This window comes from Colletotrichum karsti (assembly GCF_011947395.1).
Source record: "Colletotrichum karsti strain CkLH20 chromosome Unknown Scaffold15, whole genome shotgun sequence".
Classification (NCBI taxonomy): Eukaryota; Fungi; Ascomycota; class Sordariomycetes; order Glomerellales; family Glomerellaceae; genus Colletotrichum; species Colletotrichum karsti.
Genome location: NW_024065915.1, coordinates 177,839 through 197,887, shown reverse-complemented (window position 1 = coordinate 197,887; position 20,049 = coordinate 177,839). Strand labels below are relative to the sequence as shown.

At 48.8% G+C, this 20,049-nt stretch overlaps 5 protein-coding genes across 5 annotated transcripts; 4 read left to right on the top strand and 1 right to left on the bottom strand.

Moving 5' to 3' along the window:
* Positions 1–841: 841 nt before the first annotated feature.
* Positions 842–4,489, top strand: CkaCkLH20_05308 (uncharacterized protein; the record flags this gene model as incomplete). The annotated part of the gene is made up of 3 exons (XM_038888027.1): positions 842–1,367; positions 2,712–3,357; positions 3,418–4,489. The coding sequence occupies 3 exons, from the start codon at positions 842–844 to the stop codon at positions 4,487–4,489; spliced, it is 2,244 nt and encodes a 747-aa protein (XP_038746503.1).
* A 2,228-nt stretch (positions 4,490–6,717) lies between these two features.
* On the top strand, positions 6,718–12,905 carry CkaCkLH20_05307 (uncharacterized protein; the record flags this gene model as incomplete). The annotated part of the gene is made up of 7 exons (XM_038888026.1): positions 6,718–7,230; positions 7,292–8,221; positions 8,280–8,454; positions 8,535–8,651; positions 11,786–11,918; positions 11,976–12,193; positions 12,250–12,905. The coding sequence occupies 7 exons, from the start codon at positions 6,718–6,720 to the stop codon at positions 12,903–12,905; spliced, it is 2,742 nt and encodes a 913-aa protein (XP_038746502.1).
* Positions 12,906–13,528: 623 nt separating this feature from the next.
* On the bottom strand, positions 13,529–15,135 carry CkaCkLH20_05306 (uncharacterized protein; the record flags this gene model as incomplete). Its single annotated transcript, XM_038888025.1, has 2 exons — positions 13,529–13,959; positions 14,034–15,135. 2 exons carry the CDS (start codon positions 15,133–15,135, stop codon positions 13,529–13,531), a joined length of 1,533 nt encoding a protein of 510 aa, XP_038746501.1.
* A 703-nt stretch (positions 15,136–15,838) lies between these two features.
* Positions 15,839–17,396, top strand: CkaCkLH20_05305 (uncharacterized protein; the record flags this gene model as incomplete). The annotated part of the gene is made up of 5 exons (XM_038888024.1): positions 15,839–15,989; positions 16,063–16,365; positions 16,425–16,790; positions 16,846–17,250; positions 17,329–17,396. The coding sequence occupies 5 exons, from the start codon at positions 15,839–15,841 to the stop codon at positions 17,394–17,396; spliced, it is 1,293 nt and encodes a 430-aa protein (XP_038746500.1).
* A 719-nt stretch (positions 17,397–18,115) lies between these two features.
* On the top strand, positions 18,116–19,243 carry CkaCkLH20_05304 (uncharacterized protein; the record flags this gene model as incomplete). The annotated part of the gene is made up of 1 exon (XM_038888023.1): positions 18,116–19,243. One exon carries the CDS (start codon positions 18,116–18,118, stop codon positions 19,241–19,243), a length of 1,128 nt encoding a protein of 375 aa, XP_038746499.1.
* Between the last annotated feature and the right edge of the window lie 806 nt (positions 19,244–20,049).

Genomic DNA, 20,049 nt, shown 5'->3' with positions numbered 1-20,049 from the left:
GCAATCCGAGGGCCGTTCCAGCGCCTCATTGTCACGAAGCGGGCCGCTCCTGTGGGTCATGCTGCTACTACCGACTGCCGCGACTGGGGACTATCCATCTTCTCATGGCTTGAAGTGGAATTCCAGCTCCAACACTTCGTAATGTGGGCAAGAAGAGGCCTTAGAATTCGAAGCTACGGAGTGAATGCCCAATCATAGTTCCGAACGGCGTAACATTCTGGACAAGATTTACTGCAAAGAGTGGACATAGCCCCGGCTCTGAACATCTTGGTCTCGGGAATCGAGGCTTTTCGGAGTCAAAAGAAGCGATCACAAAAGAATTCGTAAAATGCACATGGATCGGAAATTGCAGAGCTAACCCGGGATGATTGTCTAGTTCTCCGGTCTCGGGATCCGCTGTCACAAACAGGGCTCCGGCTGAGGGCATTTTCGCGAGAGATAAATACTTAGATAGGTTCTGAAAATGGCACCAATTTCAGGAGCAAGCCAAATTCGACCTTAATATCATTTGAATCATTCCTTCCACGTCCCTATTTTTGATCAAGTCATTTGACCTTCCCACAAGAAGTAAGCTTGCGAAGCTCCGTCATCATCATGGCCTCAAAGAAAGGCACTGTTTCCCGGCCGATGACCGATATCTTCACAAATGACACCGACATCGACCGGTCACGATTGACACGCCAAGTTCCTATGAAAATCTTGTGCTTGGGACTGGGAAGGACAGGAACAGCCTGTAAATATCACTTCCCTTTCACTTGTTAGTTAAAGTAAAATGCTGAAACACGCATGAACAGCACTCCGAGCAGCTTTGAAGCAGCTGGGATACGTGGACACATATCACATGCTGAACGCCAGCGCCGAGAACCCTCCAGACTGTTTGTTGTGGAGTGAGGCTCTCGCTGCCAAGTTCGATGGCGTGGGGGAGTTCGGGAAGGATAAGTGGGACGCGCTGCTCGGGCATTGCCAAGCGGTGTGCGACTGGCCCGCAGCGTCCTTCGCGGAGGAGCTGATCGATGCATACCCGGATGCCAAGGTTCTCCTCACCACCAGGGATGTGGACAAGTGGTACAACTCGGCCATCGACACTGTCAACTGGAGAGCAAATGACACCTTTCTGTGGGCCCTCTCCTTCGTTGACTGGGCTTCGTCCATGTACTACCCCATGCTCAACAAGTACTGGACCACCATATTCAAAGGTGACTTCGAGAAGAACGGAAAAGAAGTGTTCTTGGCTCACAACGAGCACATACGAAAGCTCGTGCCAGCCGATAATCTTCTTGAGTTCAGGATGAGCGACGGTTGGGAACCGCTTTGCAAGTTTCTGGGGTGCCCCGTTCCGAACACCCCGTTTCCTTATGTCAACGAAGGTGATTCATTCATAGGAAGGGTGAGGAGGAGAAACTATCTTCAGTTGTGTAATGTTCTCTTTCGATGGGGGATCTGGGGTACGGCGGGATGGGGCATGTTTTCTGTGGTGCAGACATGGAAATTATATCAGTATCTGATGTAGTATTTTTCAATATCTATATATAAGGCATCTTGAAATACAACAAAGCCGATTACTTAAATTCTGCAAATTACTAATTCTTGGAAACCCTCTCGACCTGGTGGCATATTTGAGTTGCTAGAATAGAAGCCAGCAAGTTTTCAAACCATTTTTCACAAAAGAAGTGAGGATTTTACTGTTTCTATTGGTGAAACCACGTGAAAAGCTTGATAACATAATTCTTTTCAGCTCCTACAGTAGGAGAATCTCTATGTCCTATTAGCAGGACTTAAGAAATCTTGATTAAGATCCTGCTGCAATTCAGTGTGAAATACGCACGTAAAGACTATATGCAGTTGATCACCATCTAATTTAATCATGCCAATCAATACTCATTTGTCATTTCCTTGATTCTGTCTACTTCCCCTCTGGCTGTACTTTGTTGCGTGTGAATTGGCGTGTGTTTTGTGCCGGGTACAGGTGTGCCAAGGAAAGTTCGTTCATGGGCGGCTGGGTATTTGAACGGGGTAAATGCTCAAGTCGACATTGAAGCGAACGTACTGTTCCATATAGATATCTTTGCAATTTGAGCCGTGGCATAGAATTTCTCATCCAATGGAACGATGCGAGACTACATTTATTCACTTACCTAAGGGCACAGTTCGAGGGGAAAAACAACTTGGTGCATTGGGCTGAAGGCAACACGCGCAACTTGCATGCAGTCAAATTAGTGCGAGCCAACAGCACCCTTATCGAGCTACACATGTGACCACATCTACATCACCAACTCCTCCAAGACTGCAATGAGCCGCGCAATACAGTGCAGGAGCCCTTATTTTGGTTTTGATTTATTCAGCATGTCGCTAGGTATAGCGAGGACACATTTAATGTTCATTTTTCGACAAATCCATTGATAAGCCTCACCACATCATGCAAACGCATTGTACTGATTGACCTCCTATTGGTTTCAACCGTTAACTTTTACATATCACAAACACACAGCGCATTTATCATGATACCTTCAGCGATCCCATGTCACGTGATAACTAGGTCGTCTTCTTTTGCGGAATAACACCCGCTCCGGCGAAGTCAATTATGTGGCACCGCCTAAACAGAATCTCTTCCATTTTGACTTTGCCAACTTCAACACTGGGCACCACAATGGCTACATGCTGCTCTACCGATCCACTTGGCGAACTCAATTCCGATGTCGAGGCACTTTCAGTCAAAGAGTCTGATCAACTCAAACTGAGCCCTGAGATCTGGCTCGACATCATCGAGTATGCCAGCAGGGTGCGCAAGAGCGAACTCGACGAGTCCAAAGGCCAGTCTTCCGGGAGCTCGAAGGCCCGCGGAAAGTCTCATGGCCAGTCCCTAGGCACTACAAACAAAGGCACACGGGATTTAAACGTACTCAAAGCCTTACGCCTTACGAGCAAGACGTTGTGCGACCTCAGCTCACCGCTGCTATTCAATACTGTCTCCGTCGGTCTCAGTACTGAGTCTCTTGCGCGTCTGGAGACTATGTCCCGCAACCCCAGCATTGCGACATCGGTACGTTGCGTTCGCGTAAATCTCGCTTTCTACGCCGAAGACCTTGCCCAATCGTGGGAAGCATTCAGGGCATATCGAGCAGAGATGCTCGGCGCAATAGAAGAAAGGTTTCGTATTCTTCTCGACGAACTGAGAGACGACGTTGCCTGCTCCAGTCAGTTAAAAAACCATGTCAGAAGGCTGGGGGCTTCGGCGGCAGCTCACAAAATCTACGATTTCTCTGCGAGCCAAGTTAGAAAGGCACGATGGAAGCAAATGCTGGCTGCTCTGCACAAGTTGGAAAGGTCTGAGACTGAGAATGTTCTGAAACCAGCGTGGTACGAATACAAGAAGCGGTGGTAGTCACAAAGGCAGGTGACTGAGAGTAACGACCATAGCGACTTCGCTCGAAAAGTCGCACAATGCGTGGCTAAAATGCCTAAAGTGGCCAGTCTCGAAATCTCTGATCTGGACATTGATCTGGACTGGGATCACCATGAAGATAAGGCGAATAGCCTGAGTCAGCATGCAACTGCACCCATGCGCTGGGAGAAGTACGACATGACCAAAAACTGCAAGGCCGACGAGGTCCCCATCGCGATTCTGCTCGAGCTTCCCTTAGAGCTTGCCAAGTCTGGCCTTGCTCTGACGAAGCTGTCTATTTCTGTGTCAGCTTCCCAACACCAGGATTGGGACAAGTTGAACCTCAGCAGCGAAATGACGACGGAGCTTGCGAATCTTGCGGGAGATTTGAAGCAACTGGAAATCATGTGGTGGTCTCCTAATCCCGACATCGAATGTCTCGGACACCCGAGTGATGTCGCGACATACAACAAGCAGACAAAGGTTGTGGGTACTTTCATAAGTCAAATCCTGTCTTTGTCACCAAGTCTCGAGAAACTTCGCCTGTGTGCGACGGCGTTCGACTTCTCTGGGTGGCGGCACTGGGAGGATAGGGACGAAGACTACGTCGTACACAAACCTTCTCCGCTTGCTTCATGCATCGGCATTCCGCTTCTGACGCAACTGAAGCGATTGGAGTTGGACCACTTCAACACAAATGTCGAGCCCCTGGCAAACTTGATTGGCAGCCGTCCGTTTCCAATTACGGTGCGGCTCGACAATATCACGATACTCAAGCCTGACAACTTACACGCGGCGTTGAACATGCTCCGCTCGAAGGCAGATCCGAATCAGCAGCAGCTTGGCAATAGCCCAACGTCTCCCGTTTATGTGGAGAGCCTTTTTGCAGTGCGGGATCTCGAATATTTGTTCCGCAGAAAGGAGCGAGACCTGAATACAGGCAATTCGCGATGGATTGAAGATTACGAGAAGTCGCCAGCTAGCCCGGCAATTAAGTACGTTCGCTGGCAACTGGATCGAAACCCGGTGAGGAACAGCCGATCAATGTCTTACACAGGTTACAGGATGTTTAGCGATGTTCACGATCTTGTTCTTGACATGTACTAGAGAAACACAAGACAAATTGGTGGAAATAAAAGTGCTTAGACATGAGAATGCATCAGCAACGAACGCGCCAAATGAGTGAAAAGTATTCGTAGTCAACGGACTTAAGCATCTAAGTCGGGTCAAGAATGACTGCGCTTTTGAATTTCAATGCAGTCCACCTTTTGCATGGCTTCGGTAGCATAAAGTAAGATTTCGAATGGACCCAGTAGCAAACGTACATGTATGACAGCTGCTTGCGTGATGACTATAATTCAACATGAATTCGATAGCTTAACACCTCCACTTAGACAAACAATAGTGCGAACCGAATGTTTAGCATTGCAAATAGTTGTATAAACGGATCAATTATGCAGCATCCCACTCCATGTGGCCGTGCTCAGTGTCAATCTTTAATAGGCAAGCCGTTAAGAATCTTGCCCAACAGGTTTGTAGGCAAAGCTGTGCCATCCTTAGGCCCGCCATATCCAATGCCGCTGCTAGTACAGCCCGGCACGAGAGCACAAACAGTCGTTCCAAGCCCCTCCCTCATGAAGTTACCACCAACAAGTACCAGTCCGCCCTTTCTCACATACTCTGTGAGATTGAACGGCGCCCTTGCAACATCCTCGACCAGGTTCAATGGAGGCGGCACATAGTTTGGCGGCTGGCGGTAAAGTAAAGATACATAACGGTGGCTCGCGACCGAGAGCGGCGTGAGAGGCATATACCTCGCTTGTGTAACAGGTGTCTGCGCCGCCACGCATGACGGCTGCAAATCGTAGACGATATGGTGGAGAAATTGTCTTAGAATGGGAAGACTGGGTCCCGGAGCGTCTGGATCGACCTGGATGTATGTGTATTTTGTTGTCGTAGGGTCATAGCCAAGTTCAAGTTCGAACGAGATCATAGGCTCTTGAAGGGTTTCTGTATTTCGTATTAGTAGTTTTTCGGGACAAAGCTACTTGGAGTTGAGCTTAGCTGACGAACGTTGAACTGAAAAGTTGTTTCCGAGATTCTCTGGAAAATTCCCGTATTTGACTTGAAGCTCCGTCGTAGGATTTATGTTGGCAACGGAGTCTGGAATGATGCCGGAAGACTGGAAAGCAGCCTTCACCTGTGCTGCACGTGTGGCTGAGAAAGTAGACAGAGAGCACACTGGCCGTAGAATGCTGAGAGGCGATGCCCACGAAGACGTCGCAAGAAGAAGGTAGATCGTCTGCTGAAGCTTCATGTTGGCGGCTGAGACCTGGAAGTTTGGTTTCCGACAAGTAATCCCCAGACTATGAAGACACTTGCGTATGTTCTCAAGCGACTTATCCAATAGAGAGTGGAAGATCAACGCTCTATAAATTTGTTTCCCAAACAATGTTCTGAAAACTGGTTGCCGCCATGTCGTCAGCAATACGCCATTGCAAAACCGACATCCGGGTCTCGAACAAGCCATGTGTTCAGCCAAGACAACTAGGTATCAATTGGCTTCCCACCAAGACCAAACCATATGTCATTGAATTAAGCCAAAACTGATGAAAAGATATTAGCGCGATCGGTCTTCTCGGGTTTGAAAAGTCTGGATTGCTTGTACTACTGCTCAAAACGTTAGTGCAGCGCCACGTTTGTCTTTAGACAGGCTAAGTTGCTCCGAATGAATGTGTTACCGTTACCGTAAATGTACGCTTTATCCTTTATGGCTAGCATCTCAGTCCAGAAAAGACTGTCTACCCAGCGGTGACTGAATCTGAATGCAGACATTTCTCAGTTAACTGGAAGTCCTGTAGGTGGTAAGAGCAAGGGATAGATTCGACCTGAAAGACAGTTGATTGATCGAAAACCGTATCTGGGGAGACTAAAATTTCAGATTTCGAAAGTTCTTGTTGAATCACGTACACGAGTATACTCAACCAACAGATGCAGTGAGAGCCGCTCGTCGTCATGAACTCCGCGGGACACTAAAGACGGCTTCCGGCGCCGCTCCCGAAGCCGTGCCGCTTCCGCGGTCCACCTACCGCACGGTGCTCCGCGGCACGGGATCCCTTGTCAATAAACTCTTCCTTAGAGGTGACATGACTTCGGCCAAATCCGAAGTGCTCTAGAAGTGCTCATGCATACGCTGGAATGGGCCCGTTGATGGCTCGTCTGCATAAAGCATACACGAGCAACAGAGAGTCATTTGTTGAACAGTGTGCAAGTTTGGAAGCCAAGAACCAAATTCAATCCATTTCAACCCCAACAACCCGTCACTCCAGGGAAGAATGTCAACTTACACCGACGTCGTCATCTGCGGCAGCGGATCTGCCGGTATCTGCGCAGCGCTGTGGCTGGCGAAGGCGGGGATCTCGTTTAAGATGTTAGAGAAGAAGTCCGGCCCTCTCCAAGTCGGCCAGGCCGACGGAGTACAGTGTCGAACGGTTGAGGTGTTCGAAAGTTTTGGAATCGCTGAACCTCTATTGAAAGAGGCCTATCATGTCATTGAGTTGGCATTCTGGTCTTCAGACGGCGCAAACGGGACACTCCGGAGGACAGACCGAGCCCCTGATACACCCAAGGGACTTTCACATCAGCCACACGTGATACTGAATCAAGCTCGCGTCAACGAAATTCTGTTGGAGGAGATGTTTCGTCGTAATCCCCACCAGAGCATCAACTATGGTCACGCCGTGCGGAACGTGGAAATCGTCGAAGATGGTCATTCGGAAAAGTTCCCCATGCGGATAACAACCGATCATGAAGGTAGTGAGCAGACTTTTAGAGCCAAATATGTTATTGTGAGTGTTCAACATGATATCATGCCGCGAGAGTGAACTCATAATGCTGAACATCTAGCAGGGAGCCGACGGCGCTCATAGCACTGTACGTCGATGTCTCGGCTTCAAAATGATTGGCGACTCGAGCGACGTCGTCTGGGGGGTCATGGACATCTACCCCGATACGGACTTTCCCGATATCCGCAGAAAGTGCACCATCCGTTCCAAATATGGAGTCCTGATCATTATACCTCGTGAAGGTGGCACTCTGGTTCGATTTTACCTACAAATGCCCCATGGTACCATTGCTCAAAATGTTACACTGGTAGCTTTGCACCGACATGCTAAGACAGTGTTGGAAGGGTTTCAACTCGATTTCAAAGACACGTTTTGGTGGTCAGCTTACTCCATCGGCCAGAGAGTGGCGGACCAGTTTTCACTGCAGGACCGGGTCTTTCTCGCCGGAGACGCTTGTCACACGCATTCTCCCAAGGCGGGACAGGGCATGAACACCAGCTTACAAGATGGCTACAATCTTGGTTGGAAGCTGGCTCAAGTCTTGAAAGGGCAGATCAAGCCTGCTGTACTTCAAACATACGTTCTCGAACGTGGCAAAGTTGCAGCTGACCTTATTGAGTTCGATCGCCAGCTCAACTCCAGACTTCACAACGATAGATCCACCGGTGTCAACATGAGCGGCTCTTCTCCGGCAAAAGAAGACGAATATTGGGCTCACGGGGAGTTCCAGAGGTACTTTGTGAAGAGTGCAATATACATGGCAGGCCTTTCCCTTAGCTACGGAAAGTCTCCGATCACAGCACACAATAGTACAACCTCAAGCCTTGCAAGAGGAGTGCAGGTTGGCATGCGAATGCCAAGTGCACAGGTTGTGAGATACTGCGATGCCAGAGCCATGCAGCTAGCAACAGCACTGAAGGCGGACTTGCGGTGGAGAATTCTGGTATTTGCAGGTGATCTCACTCAGGAAAGGACGACAATGAAACTGAAGCGAGTGAGTTCAAAGTTGAATACATACTGGATAACGCCTAGCTGACGCCAGTGTGTCGAAGCTCGAACGATTCCTCAATTCTGATGGAAGTCCGCTCTCGCGCTTCACCAAAAAGCATGACAATCCCGACAGCTTCATAGAGCTGATTTTGGTGGCGAGCGGTCAGCGAGTCGAAGTTGAGATGGATTGCATTCCACTAGTATTTCGCCCAGTGACGGGGCAATGGTCTGTTAGAGGTCAGTGTCCAACTTGAGCCGTCCTCAGATTTCTCGCTCACAAAATCATTGTACAAATGCTAATTCTGCTCCTCTGCTAGAGAACCACAACATCTATTTTGATGACGTGAGCTACAATCACGGCCACGGTCATGCGTACGACAAGTTCGGCATCGACAAAGGAGAAGGTGCTACTCTTATTCTCAGACCGGATCAACGTAAGTGGAGGTTTTCCGTGCAAAGGACTGGCTGTTTAGTAATGTTCAACAGATGTGTCCTGCATCACCAACCTGGAAGATTACTCTCGGATCGAGTCATTTTTCAACGGATTTGCCATGCCAGTCTCTGGAAAATAGCATCATGTCTAGGCTACTGGATATCATTGTTGAGAGAGAGAAAACGAAAGCGTGTTTGAGTGGTTATCTTAATTGTACAAAGACAAAATGGGAAACCATTCATACACCAGAAACTCCGAGTCGGCTTTTCCACTGAGTATCATGGATATTACTCGCGATTATTGCCATTATTACAAGGCAGCAGGTTTGGAGTGTATTCAGTCAATGTTTGAAGCCTTCGTACACATCCCAAACTTCTTTGTTATTTTACAGAATTGTGCCATCGTAAGCGGGCCAAACTGTCGGCGGGAGACCCATCCCAGAGAAGTCGTAAGAAGCGATCATGGACTCCAAATGCTCAAAATCAAAATCATCCCCCAGATTAATCATCTGGTTCCCACTAGCACCTTGCTCCAATAGCTGAGTTCTGTTCGCCTGTGCAATTGAGATGTCTTCCACTTCCCCGTCGACAACAAAGCCAGCTTCTCTGTGCCCTGTATCTGCAGGGTCATCGGCATCAGGCACAGGCTTCGGTTTCGACAGCATGGCCACATAGCGTGAAGCAAGAATACTACTAGAACTAGCAGACCGCAAGAAGTTCATACCCCAACCTATAAACGCTCTATCCTCGCTGGAAGACACAAGGTCTCGTGCTGTAGGTTCCATCGTCTGAACTGCGAGTAGAACTGCTAACGAGGTGAAAACGTCTAGCAACATTCTTGTTAGTATGTGTATGGCATGCCACTCGCCCATCCCGAATGGCTTTAAAGGTATGGAAGCTTACAATGTAAGTTATACCATAGGGAATTGAGCAGATATCGGCTGTAGTTGAGGTGAATAAGTTGGATGGTCTCCCTTGCGATGGATGTACAGAGTTTCGAAGAGGATAGAGCCACATGTTTGAGAAAATCGTCATCCATCTTGCTTTTCCTGAAGAGAAGAAAACATGGTCGGTGAAGCAGGAGGCGCATTTGAAGATATCTGATGCGCATAACGAGCCGTTGGCGCTGAATATCTATGCCATCAGGTAGCTCTGATTCCTCTCTCAAATACGATGGTAAAGAATTCCACCAAGCTTGCAGTTGGCCATCAATGATGACAACGTATCCCAATTTTGCCGAATCCTTAGGTGTCTGGGACCAGCAGAAGCTCTGTTTCAGCTCTCGTTGTAGCTTATTGCCCGAGTCGTACATCTTGTTGAGAATATTGTCAATGATCTCTGAAAGTTTGATGGTTTGGATGAAGAAGGAAAGACGAGACGGGCGCCTTCCCGGTTGGCGCGGGACAAGACTTGCGCCGATATACTGATCATCCACATCCAAGGGCAAGTCAACATCCCTGGCGTCATCGAACGGTATTGAAGGCGGGCGGCCGAACTTCATGCTGAGGGTTCGGTCCAGAACGATGCAGCCCCACCAAACCCGTTTTCGTTCCTGTTCCTGTACGACTGAGAACGACCTGCCCTCAGCTGAGTTACGGTGAAGACCGATACTGAGAGCGCTTCTGGTCATCAACCCTACAAGGTTCCAACATTCGTCTAGTTGAAGCGTTCCCTGCAGATAATGACATAGGAGAAGGAGCGCTTGGACGAGTCGAAGATCCGTTGCTTTGAATATGTGGGATAGGATAATACTTTTCGCACGACCCACGAATGGAGCGGCCAGCGCGCCGAAATCTTCCTCGGGCTGGGCGTAGAACTCGTAGCCGTAAGCCAAAACAAGATTCATAGTCGCTAGCCAGGCAATGTCGTTCGGCTCGAATGAGCTTTCGTCTGCCAACCACAACTGTTCGTACTGATGTCTGAAACTGCCTTCATGCACGAATGGGTAGAACGTGTGGACGCGCTCGAAGTATGCATCCACCAACTGGTTAGCGATCTCTTGAGATGGAAAATCGTCCTTTTCCCAGTGTTTCAACGGCTCGTCATCTTCTTCAAGGGTTGAAAGTGCCTAAGAGATGTGATGATCAGCAACAAGCTCAAATACACCATAGCACAGAGCGCGCTCAGAGATCTTTACCTCTGTTATAGCGGTCTGCTCAGTCGGTCCGTTGTCCAAGTGGGAGATCTTGGAAACAAATTCGAACGATGAAGAGTCTCCAAAATATCTATTTTGAGGCGACTTCGTCTGTTGCGACACACTAGGTGCCTTCTCACTGCCAGCCCGACGACCACTTCCGCTGGAGATAGATGTCCGAAGGCGCTCCTCGGTTGGGCTTCGGTGAGGCCCAGTACGGGGAGTCCATGTGCGATGAGCGTTGTCTCTACTCTCTGCGGCGACTGGACGCTTATGTCTCAAGCGATATTCACTTGGGCTGCCATCAATAGCTTGGCATTCCAAATCCGCCAATACTTCGGCGTTGGCCGTTTCAATTTGCCTGCATTCTCAGTGAGCAAAAGTCCCCGCAAGAGACTAAACATCCCCTTACGTCGCTTCAGTGTCATTGTAATACTGACACTGAATTCCTCTGCTACTGCAACCCAAACATGTTGGCTTGCCGCCGTCACAGCGGTGCTTCTTCTTGCGACAGTACACGCAAGCTCTCCGGAACCCCAGTCGCCTCTTGCTGGGTCTTTCGTCAGTATCCGACATGATGGTGGGTGTCTGGCCAATAGACATGAAAACCATCTTTGCCGCGGATCGAGGTCTCCGCTGCCGTTTTGTGCGTTGGGAACGGAAATGCATTACGCCTTAAAGTCCGTCTAGCCAAGCAATCGGCCGGCAGTTGGAGTTCAAATGCCGAAATTGCGGGGATTGAACTCTGAGGTCCGCGGATCAATCCGCGGTGACATGGATGTGCATTCGCGATACCGAGACTCTGAGGTGGCTGCATTGTATTGCATATAATATTGCATTGCATGGATGTGCATTCTTACCTCTTCTAGATTGGATTCGTTCCGTCCTCGCGCCGCGAACAACATGCGTACACGCTGTTTCGGCGACTGTATTATTCAAATACGCTTTGCCGTCATTTGATCGACATCAGATTCGCAACAGTGTCAACTGATTGACGCAAAGATAACCTAGCCAACATGGTGCTCAAACTTTCTTTCTCGTGCTGGGATTACGACCGCATGAAACCACTCGAAGATGGACGAGTTCGTCCAGATGGTATTGAGCTGAACTTTCTGAATCATCGTGTTGAGGAAACGTATGTACACCGGGACCTTTTTTGCTCGAACGTATGGTCTCAACTCATGCTGTACAGGTTCTTCAGGCAGCTTCGTTTTCACGAATTCGATGTCTCGGAACTGTCACTCTCATCCTATGTTCTCACTCTCAACCAGGAGAATGCCCCATTCATTGCTTTGCCTGTCTTCCCATCCCGTTACTTCAGGCACCAATCTATGTACGTGAACACGAACTCGGGCATTAAACAGCCCTCAGACCTCCGGCATAAGCGAATTGGTACACCAGAATATCAAAGTAGGTGTTTCATTTTTGTTTCTGGGCTTCAATTACGAAATCTGACTTGGAAACAGTGACTGCCGGAGTGTGGCAGCGTGGCATCATGGAAGAACACTTTGAAGTACCAATCACCGAAGTGGAGTTCTTCAGCGGCGCAATCGAGCCTTCTGACGAGGAGCGAAAGAGCAAGATCCCGCATTCCCTGCCTCCTGGTGTGCGAGTCAATCATATCAGGCCCGGCCAAAATCTTTCCCAGATGCTCGAGGATGGAGAACTCGATGCAATTTTCAGCGCCTCAAAACCATCCAGCGTCGGGCGCAGTGCGCACTGCACATACTTGTTCCCGGACTTCAAAAGCGTTGAGGCCGAGTACTACGAGAAGACGAAAATATTCCCTATCATGCACGTGGTTGCCATCAAACGGGACGTCTACGAAGCCAACCCCTGGGTCGCACGTTCTCTCCAAAAGGCATTTGCACAATCACTGAAGTTGGCCAAAGAGGACTTAGAAGATCGCTCATCTTTGCACAATATGCTTCCATGGCTGGAGGATCATGTGCGTGAGACCAAGAAGGTTATGGGAGAGGATTGGTGGAAGGATGGGTTTGCTGAGAATAGGCACATTATCGACAAATTCCTCGATTATTCTTATGCTCAAGGGCTAGCGAAGAGAAAGTTCAAACCCGAGGAGCTGTTTGCACCAAATACGCTAGAGGCCTTCGTCTTGTAAATCACAAGCTTGAAGCTCAGCGTAGGAAGATTGAGACTATATCTACTTTACGTAAAAACAAGTATAACTGTCGGATCAATGAATTCATCTAAAGCACCGTTATTTCACTTCCAACATGCGTTTGGAAATATTTGCGGTCAGTAAAAACGGATGGTCAAGAAAGGTCAAATGCGCTGCTGATGTATATACGATGCGCACAGTGGTATTGAGACCAGCTTAATGAAGCCTGTCAGTTACGCTTCCACGCTTCTAGTTATTGAGATCTCGTATTGGCTAGAGTACCCTTGTTTTATGGCTTATGTGTGGCTTTGCTACCCGTCGTACGAGTCTACGTCGAAACCTCAAATCCAGCAGTGATATTGGGACCGAATTACATGCTTGCCTCGGTTTTTGTATGATCTACTTGAGAGTCCTTTCCTAACTCTAGTATGATCGTCGACTGGAGGACGAGCTGTCGAGGTGTGAAGAAGGAACAACATTAAAATCTATGGGTATTCACTGTTGTAAAGGCGAAATGTTGAATCTAATGTGGGTTATGTTGTTTCATTCCTCAATTCTACGTAAAAGCTGATTTATACGATGTCTACCCGTCAAATACGCAACCGTCTAAGTCGGGTCTCACACTAGAATTTATCCAATCTCAAGGTGAAACCCCTGGGCGGAACTACAGAGAAATCATTGTACTCGGTCTTGGGATTCTGTCCTGCATATTCTTCTCCATCCTTCATGAGAGTCAAGTTCCATCCGAGCAGCAACTTGGCCATCAATGTCTTGAGGTTGTTGACAGCAAGGAAGCGGCCAGGGCAGGCTTGGTTTCCCAGTCCAAACCCAAGCGAGTCAATTGTCGACATCCCAAGAACCAATGAACTCGCCGCTTCCTTGTGATCTTCGCGCATGCGCAAGTAGCGATGTCCATCAAAGGTGTTTGGGTCCTGAAAGGTTTCCGGATCAGTCGCAATGGCCGCCGCAGGGGCAGTGATCATGGTTCCTTTAGGCAGTTTAAGGTTGGAGCATTTGAACTCATAGTCTTCTGTTAGTATTCTGTTCATCGTGACTGTGAAGCTGTTCTTAGTACTTGAAAGGCTCTGGAGAATCCCGGTTGGAAGAGGATGGGCTGAGTGAACTTACACAAAAACACAGGACTCAACCGCTGAGACTCCTTCAAAAAGCAGTCCAATTTAATCAGCTTGTCTAGGTCAACGCTGCGACCATCTTCCGAAACGGCATTTTTTGCTTCTTCTTTCAGCTCTGTGGCCAAAGTCGGCTGTGTAAGCATGTCAACAAACGCCACACTGATCGTCTTCGCTGTTGTGTGGATAGCTGCAATAAGCGTCCTCATCATCGTATCAGAGAAGTCTTGAAGCGTGACATCATCCGGAGAGCCAGCCCATAGCCATTCGAATCCGAACCTTCCTCTGCTCCTCCTCCTTTTGTCCCCAGCAGAGAGAAGTCCCTCGGCGCGTAGCTCCTCGTAAATGGGTCTCAGCTTTTGCAGAACGTAGACTCTTTGCTGACGAAGCGTCCTGACCGAAGGGATGAAGGGGGCCACCAGCTTAGCAACGAGTGGTGGCCATTTTCGCACATCGTCGGCTGCGAGGTATCGATTGACTGCGAACTCCGAGGTCTCTCGTAGCCACTCAGGATCCGACGATAATCTTTCATCCACGAGGACCGTGCTGGTTATGTACGTGATTGCTGCAATGAAGAATTCCATGAAGTTGATTTCAGCAGCCTCTCCTTGCTGTTGGGGCAAATGGGTATCGAAATACTCGTTGATCCTCTTGTTCAACTCATTTGTGATGTCTGAGAGATTCTGGTGGATGCCGACGCGCAAGGCCTTCCCGCTCCAAGGGCCCCTGTCAGGAGCACCGGTATAGTCTTGGGCAAATATGACCTTGGATGCCAGCTGCCAGCTGAAAACGTTGTTGGATAGATGCTTAATCTCCTGAAGATGTTCCTTTGGAAGTATCACTCTGTATTTCACTGAGTAACCTCCAACTGGGATGGTGATTTTGAACGGCTGACCGGCTTTGTTGTATCTTCTGTAGCCAGACTCAAGAAGAGACTTGAGGTCGGTGAGGTACCGTTTTCTTGAGTTGTTACCGTCTGCAAAGCTGTGCGTAGGGACTTGAGAGAGTCGATTATCGTCTTGCAATTGCTCGTAAATGTACTTGACCACCCAAGCCAAGACGGTGACCGCTGTGGAGAGAATAATGATATGAGAAGCCATTATGAGATTTTGTGCGTGTTACTGCATGCTCTAGAGGCTATTCAAAGACCTCAAGCTGTCATTTATGTACTGAAATCGGCAGATTGCATGCTAACTGCAGTACCATACAACATGGCGCAGTTGTTAAGAGAATGGACAATTTGCACAATTAGTCCTCGCCGCGGTGCACTACAAATTGTAAACCTATTGCCGTGCCGCTCGTCCACATTTCTCAGCAATTTTGATACATTTTGTCATCTTTCCAGGGAAGCTCCGTTGTCGTCAGCTTCAGTTGCGAGGTTCCGGTATCTCTTCGCGGATTGTTCGTTTTTCGCCGATCCGTTCCGCGGCAACCGCAACACCAACCACCTCATGCCAAGCCCCAGATCGCTCGTTCATCGCTTCACTATCCATCAGCTTCAGCAATGCGGTCGCATTCACACACCTGTACCGCAGGATTGCCGGCCAATCTGATGGCTTGCGAGATCATTGTTGCATACACGACGTAGTGTTTGTTTCATTTGATCGGAGCTTCACAGCGCGCGGCGTATAGCTCCTCTGCGGCATTCCCCCTAGTTTGACAAGAAGAGTCAGTAATGCCCTGCGTGTTCAAGTACATAAGAGCCCGAAGAGTAACGGCAAAATCTAAAGATTGGAGCAAATTGGATTCTGCAACGTTCATACACCCGACTCAAGCTGTTCAGCATTCGTTCGTCATACCGCCATGTCATCCACGAAGCACATTTCCATCTCACCTAAGATCAGGGGAGGTTGGCCCGCAACCAATCACGATCCTACGTCAGCCGAGAAGGCGAGCAAGCTACTGCAAGAGGACTTGGTTAAGTTCGACATGTTCTTTGAGCCGCCGCGCCACAGTAAGTCTTAGCTAGGTCGATACTTCATGATCTGCTACAAGGGCCCCTAGTCCACTGACGTCTTCCCAATTAGACCACATAGTTCATCACATCATCGCTGCCTATGCTCTCGGAGCGTCTCCGGGACAGCTTCAGCGAGCATTCGACGTGAATGCAGCGTATCAAAGGCCGTGCCTTCCACATAACGAAGATGTCATCCAGGCCATGAGCGACAAAAGAAAGATCAATACGTTCCTGGATGCCTACCAGCATTACCCCAGCTTTCTCGCCTTCTTCCAGAGACAGATCGATGCTAAGGGACCTGGCGCTGTTCTTGAGGAGTACTTGTTTGCAAACGACCATGTGTCCAATGAGCTTTTGGTGAGATGGGTTGCAGGTAAGCATCAACATCATTTTACTGGCGTATATGATGATGGCTAACAGAAATTTTGCAAGGTCTTCTCCACTCAGTGCTGCACTTTGGTTACGCAATTGAGACCGAACAACCCGCGATTCTTGCTCAAGCGCTGGCTCAAGCTTCTATTCATGAAGAACGGGACGTCGATATCATCAAGTTGGCGTTGTTGGACGCCGAGGCCACAGCTGCCAGCCGTGAGCCGCCCCTCAACCGGTCACTACTCGACATTCTGGACGACATCCGACAGTCTGTCGAGCTTGAAAAGGCCCACGTAGCGCCCGATTTTGACAAGGTTAAGCCTGTTCTGTATCGCAAATATGACGCGTACGTCAAGCTGCTGAGCGAGTACACCATCACTCCCGAAAATCTTGAAGATAGGATTTTGGAAGCTGTCAACGTGTGGAGTAAGACACGCATTTTCTTCCCTCAACAAAAGAAGTTGCTGATTAAAAATAACAGGCGCTGGCGCTGCTTGCAAACCTCCGGCCGGGTTGTCGTTCAAGGTCGACTTCTTCCTGTTGCATGCGGTCAACCTGGTTCCGTTTCTGCCGCTATTCGGAGACACATCTTGGCTTTCTGTGTCTAGCAAGATTCGCCTTCTGGAGTGGATTACCCGATACAACATCCTTCTCTACGCGTCCCGCGGCTGTCCCGAGTTGACTGACAAGTACATCGAAGCCAGTCAATCCCACCTCAAAGATTGGCCAGAGGTGTTCAATGCTGCGATCAACCGCACATACGATGATGGTCACCTGGTCAAAGCAGTTCGCGCACTTGCTTTCGCGCAAGAGACGACGAGAGCTTTGGAGAAGGACGGTACTCGCATCATTGCCGAAGACAAATGGCTACCGCTGGCTAACATGGGTAAGTTTGCTTCCTGAACGCTCGAATGCCGTGATTTCTGCACATTAAGAGTGCAAGAATTCCACTAATAGTTTACAGTCCTGGACTCCGTGAAAGACAATGCGAAGGAATCTGAAGAGCGATGGCAGTATGAGCACTGGGAGTAATGCCCATTTCGTGCAGGAATATGTCGATATTTCTGGAATATTGCCTGATATCACTGAAATTACCATGCCTCCGGCGCTTCATGTACTTTAACTTTCGAATTCATAGGGTTGTGTCCGTTACTAAATAATCGCCATATCGCATGTAGACAATGCCCGTGAGCCCTTAAATTTGAGACGATGAGTTAGTTATATTGTCATAGTCTAAACACTTTAGATTTACATTATGGAGGGCACTCTTGAACATCTAGATACTCAGTCACGACAGAGTTTGCAGCGAGTATTGCTTGAAGGATCCGAATTCCAGTCTTCAAAGTGAATCTGTTGCATACATGTAAGTATCCTCATTATCGGCATTCCGCTCATCGAACTTCGCCGCGGTTCTTCGTTTGCCTGCCAAGTGACGTCAAACGTAATGCAGTGTAGATCTTCAAGAGTCTTTCTTCAAGAGAAGCTTGGTTGTCAGGACCGGACTGTGGTTGAAACTCCGCGGGTCGGCATTTAGCGAATTTCCGGCGGTGGACCCGCGGAAACCAACGGCATGCGACGCGGCGATGCTGGCCAAACCTTGTCCGAACTCCTGTCGTACTGCACTTAGAGTCAGTATATTTATCTATTCGAGTGATACAGAGTTTTGTTTTGAGAAAATACCCTGCTTTTTTATAGCGAAACATTGGATCGTTTACTCAAGCGAAACTATTTCATTTAGAAAAAGCCTCAAGATGACTCCCACCAACAATCTGCAGAAGCTGAAATCCGTTCACGCCGGTCATTCTCTCGACGGCATTTGGACTCGCTTCGTAGGTTTAGAGTCTTCTACTGGAAAGCAAACAGCCCATGGTCCTCATAAATGCCAAGGGCTTTACTGGACTCCCGAAGGCATCAACCCAACTACTGCTTTTATCCTCGTTCATTACAATGGAGACTTTTCTGAACATTACCTTGCTCCCCTGTTAGCTGTCCGTGGTTACGGCGTGCTTGGGTGGAACACACGATTCCGGGGTGCTGAGGATCTTTTCTCACTCAACGAAGCTCTGGATGACATCGCCGCCGGGACACGGTGGCTCTTGAAGGAAGTTGGCGTAAAGAATCTCATCTTCATTGGAAACTCTGGCGGCGGCTCTCTCATGGCTGCGTTCCATGCCCATGCCCTCAAAGATCCCAGTCTAGGGCCTGCAAAACTCTTCATCACACTGAACGCCCACTCCGGACGCCCGACGGTTCTCACTGACTGGTTGGATCCCTCCGTCATTGACGAAACCGATCCTACCAAGATCGACTTTGAGCTGGATATGTTCAACCCAGCCAATGGTCCACCCTACTCTGAGGGCTTTCAGAAGCGTTATCGAGCTGCTCAGGTGGCGCGGAATCACCGCATCACAAAATGGGCCAGAGAAGAGTTGGAACGTCTCAATGACGCAGGGATCTCGGACAGGATCTTCCCTCTTCATCGAACAATGGCGGACTTGAGGTTCCTTGATGCCACACTAGATCCCAGCAAACGACAGGTTCCGGGCTGTTACCTTGGCCATCCGGCCAAAGCAAACCGAAGTGTGAGCATGTTGGGCCGGGCGAACACTCTGAGAACATGGCTGTCTATGTGGAGTCTCCAGGATTCGAAGTGTAAGTTCGACGCGTATGCGGATAAGATCACGGTCCCGGCGCTCGTCATCCAGAGCTTAGCCGATGCTGGCGTTTACCCTTTTGACGCTCGCCACCTTTATGAAAGTCTAGCTTCAAAGGACAAGGAAATCGTTTGGGTCGAAGGGACACATTTCTTCGAGAACAACGAGAGAGATCGCGAAAAGGTTGTGGATGTCATTGATGAATGGGTCAAGAAGCGAGTTTAGGAATATCTATAGCAAAGTCTAGTTATTTTGAAGCCTTCGCAGCTTTTGTATTGGTGAAGAGATCTGGACTGGAGGCTTCACCCCGAAAATAATTCGCTCCTTCCACATGACCTCCTTTTGCATTGATGCGTTTGTTTCTTCGCGTGTCAACCCGACGACACGTACCGCTTGGTAGAAGACGAAGTTCATATTGACCTTATGCACCTGACTTCGACGTTTCGGATACCCCATAGCAGTCCGGATCTACGACAATAATCGCGGCCATCGACAACGCTAGTCTAGCATCAAAAAGCTCACGACTTTGTGAAACGAAACGTTTCCTTTGATTGGGTCCACTAGTTCCACTTCCGTTTGTTGTTTCTGGAGAACTCGCTCTGATCAAGTCGATCTTTAGTTGTTTCGTTTCTAAGAACACCACGCATATGTCTGAGCGGGATGGTCGAGTCAGGTTCCAAAGACCTGTTCAGCTGGACAAAGATGTTAACAGACCAACCAATCAATGCAATATCTAGACAGCCTCGACAACTCTGGACTAGTCGATGCCATCTGACTGTTTCAGTCGCCCTGAGAGCATAAATCTGAGGCCTCCGAATTGCTTTCCGAGCAACATCTTCTATGCCTAATGACACCGTGAGGAGTCGGTGCCTCAATGATGGAATTTGACCTCATAGTGTTTGTTCCAATGACCAAATCAACTGCTCGTGTCCGCTCCTAGTAACGCCTCCAGACATTAGCACAAATTAGGTCTCGTTGATGACTGGAGGCTCACATCTGCTTCTCCAAACCTGTCACCAGGTCGTCGTCGC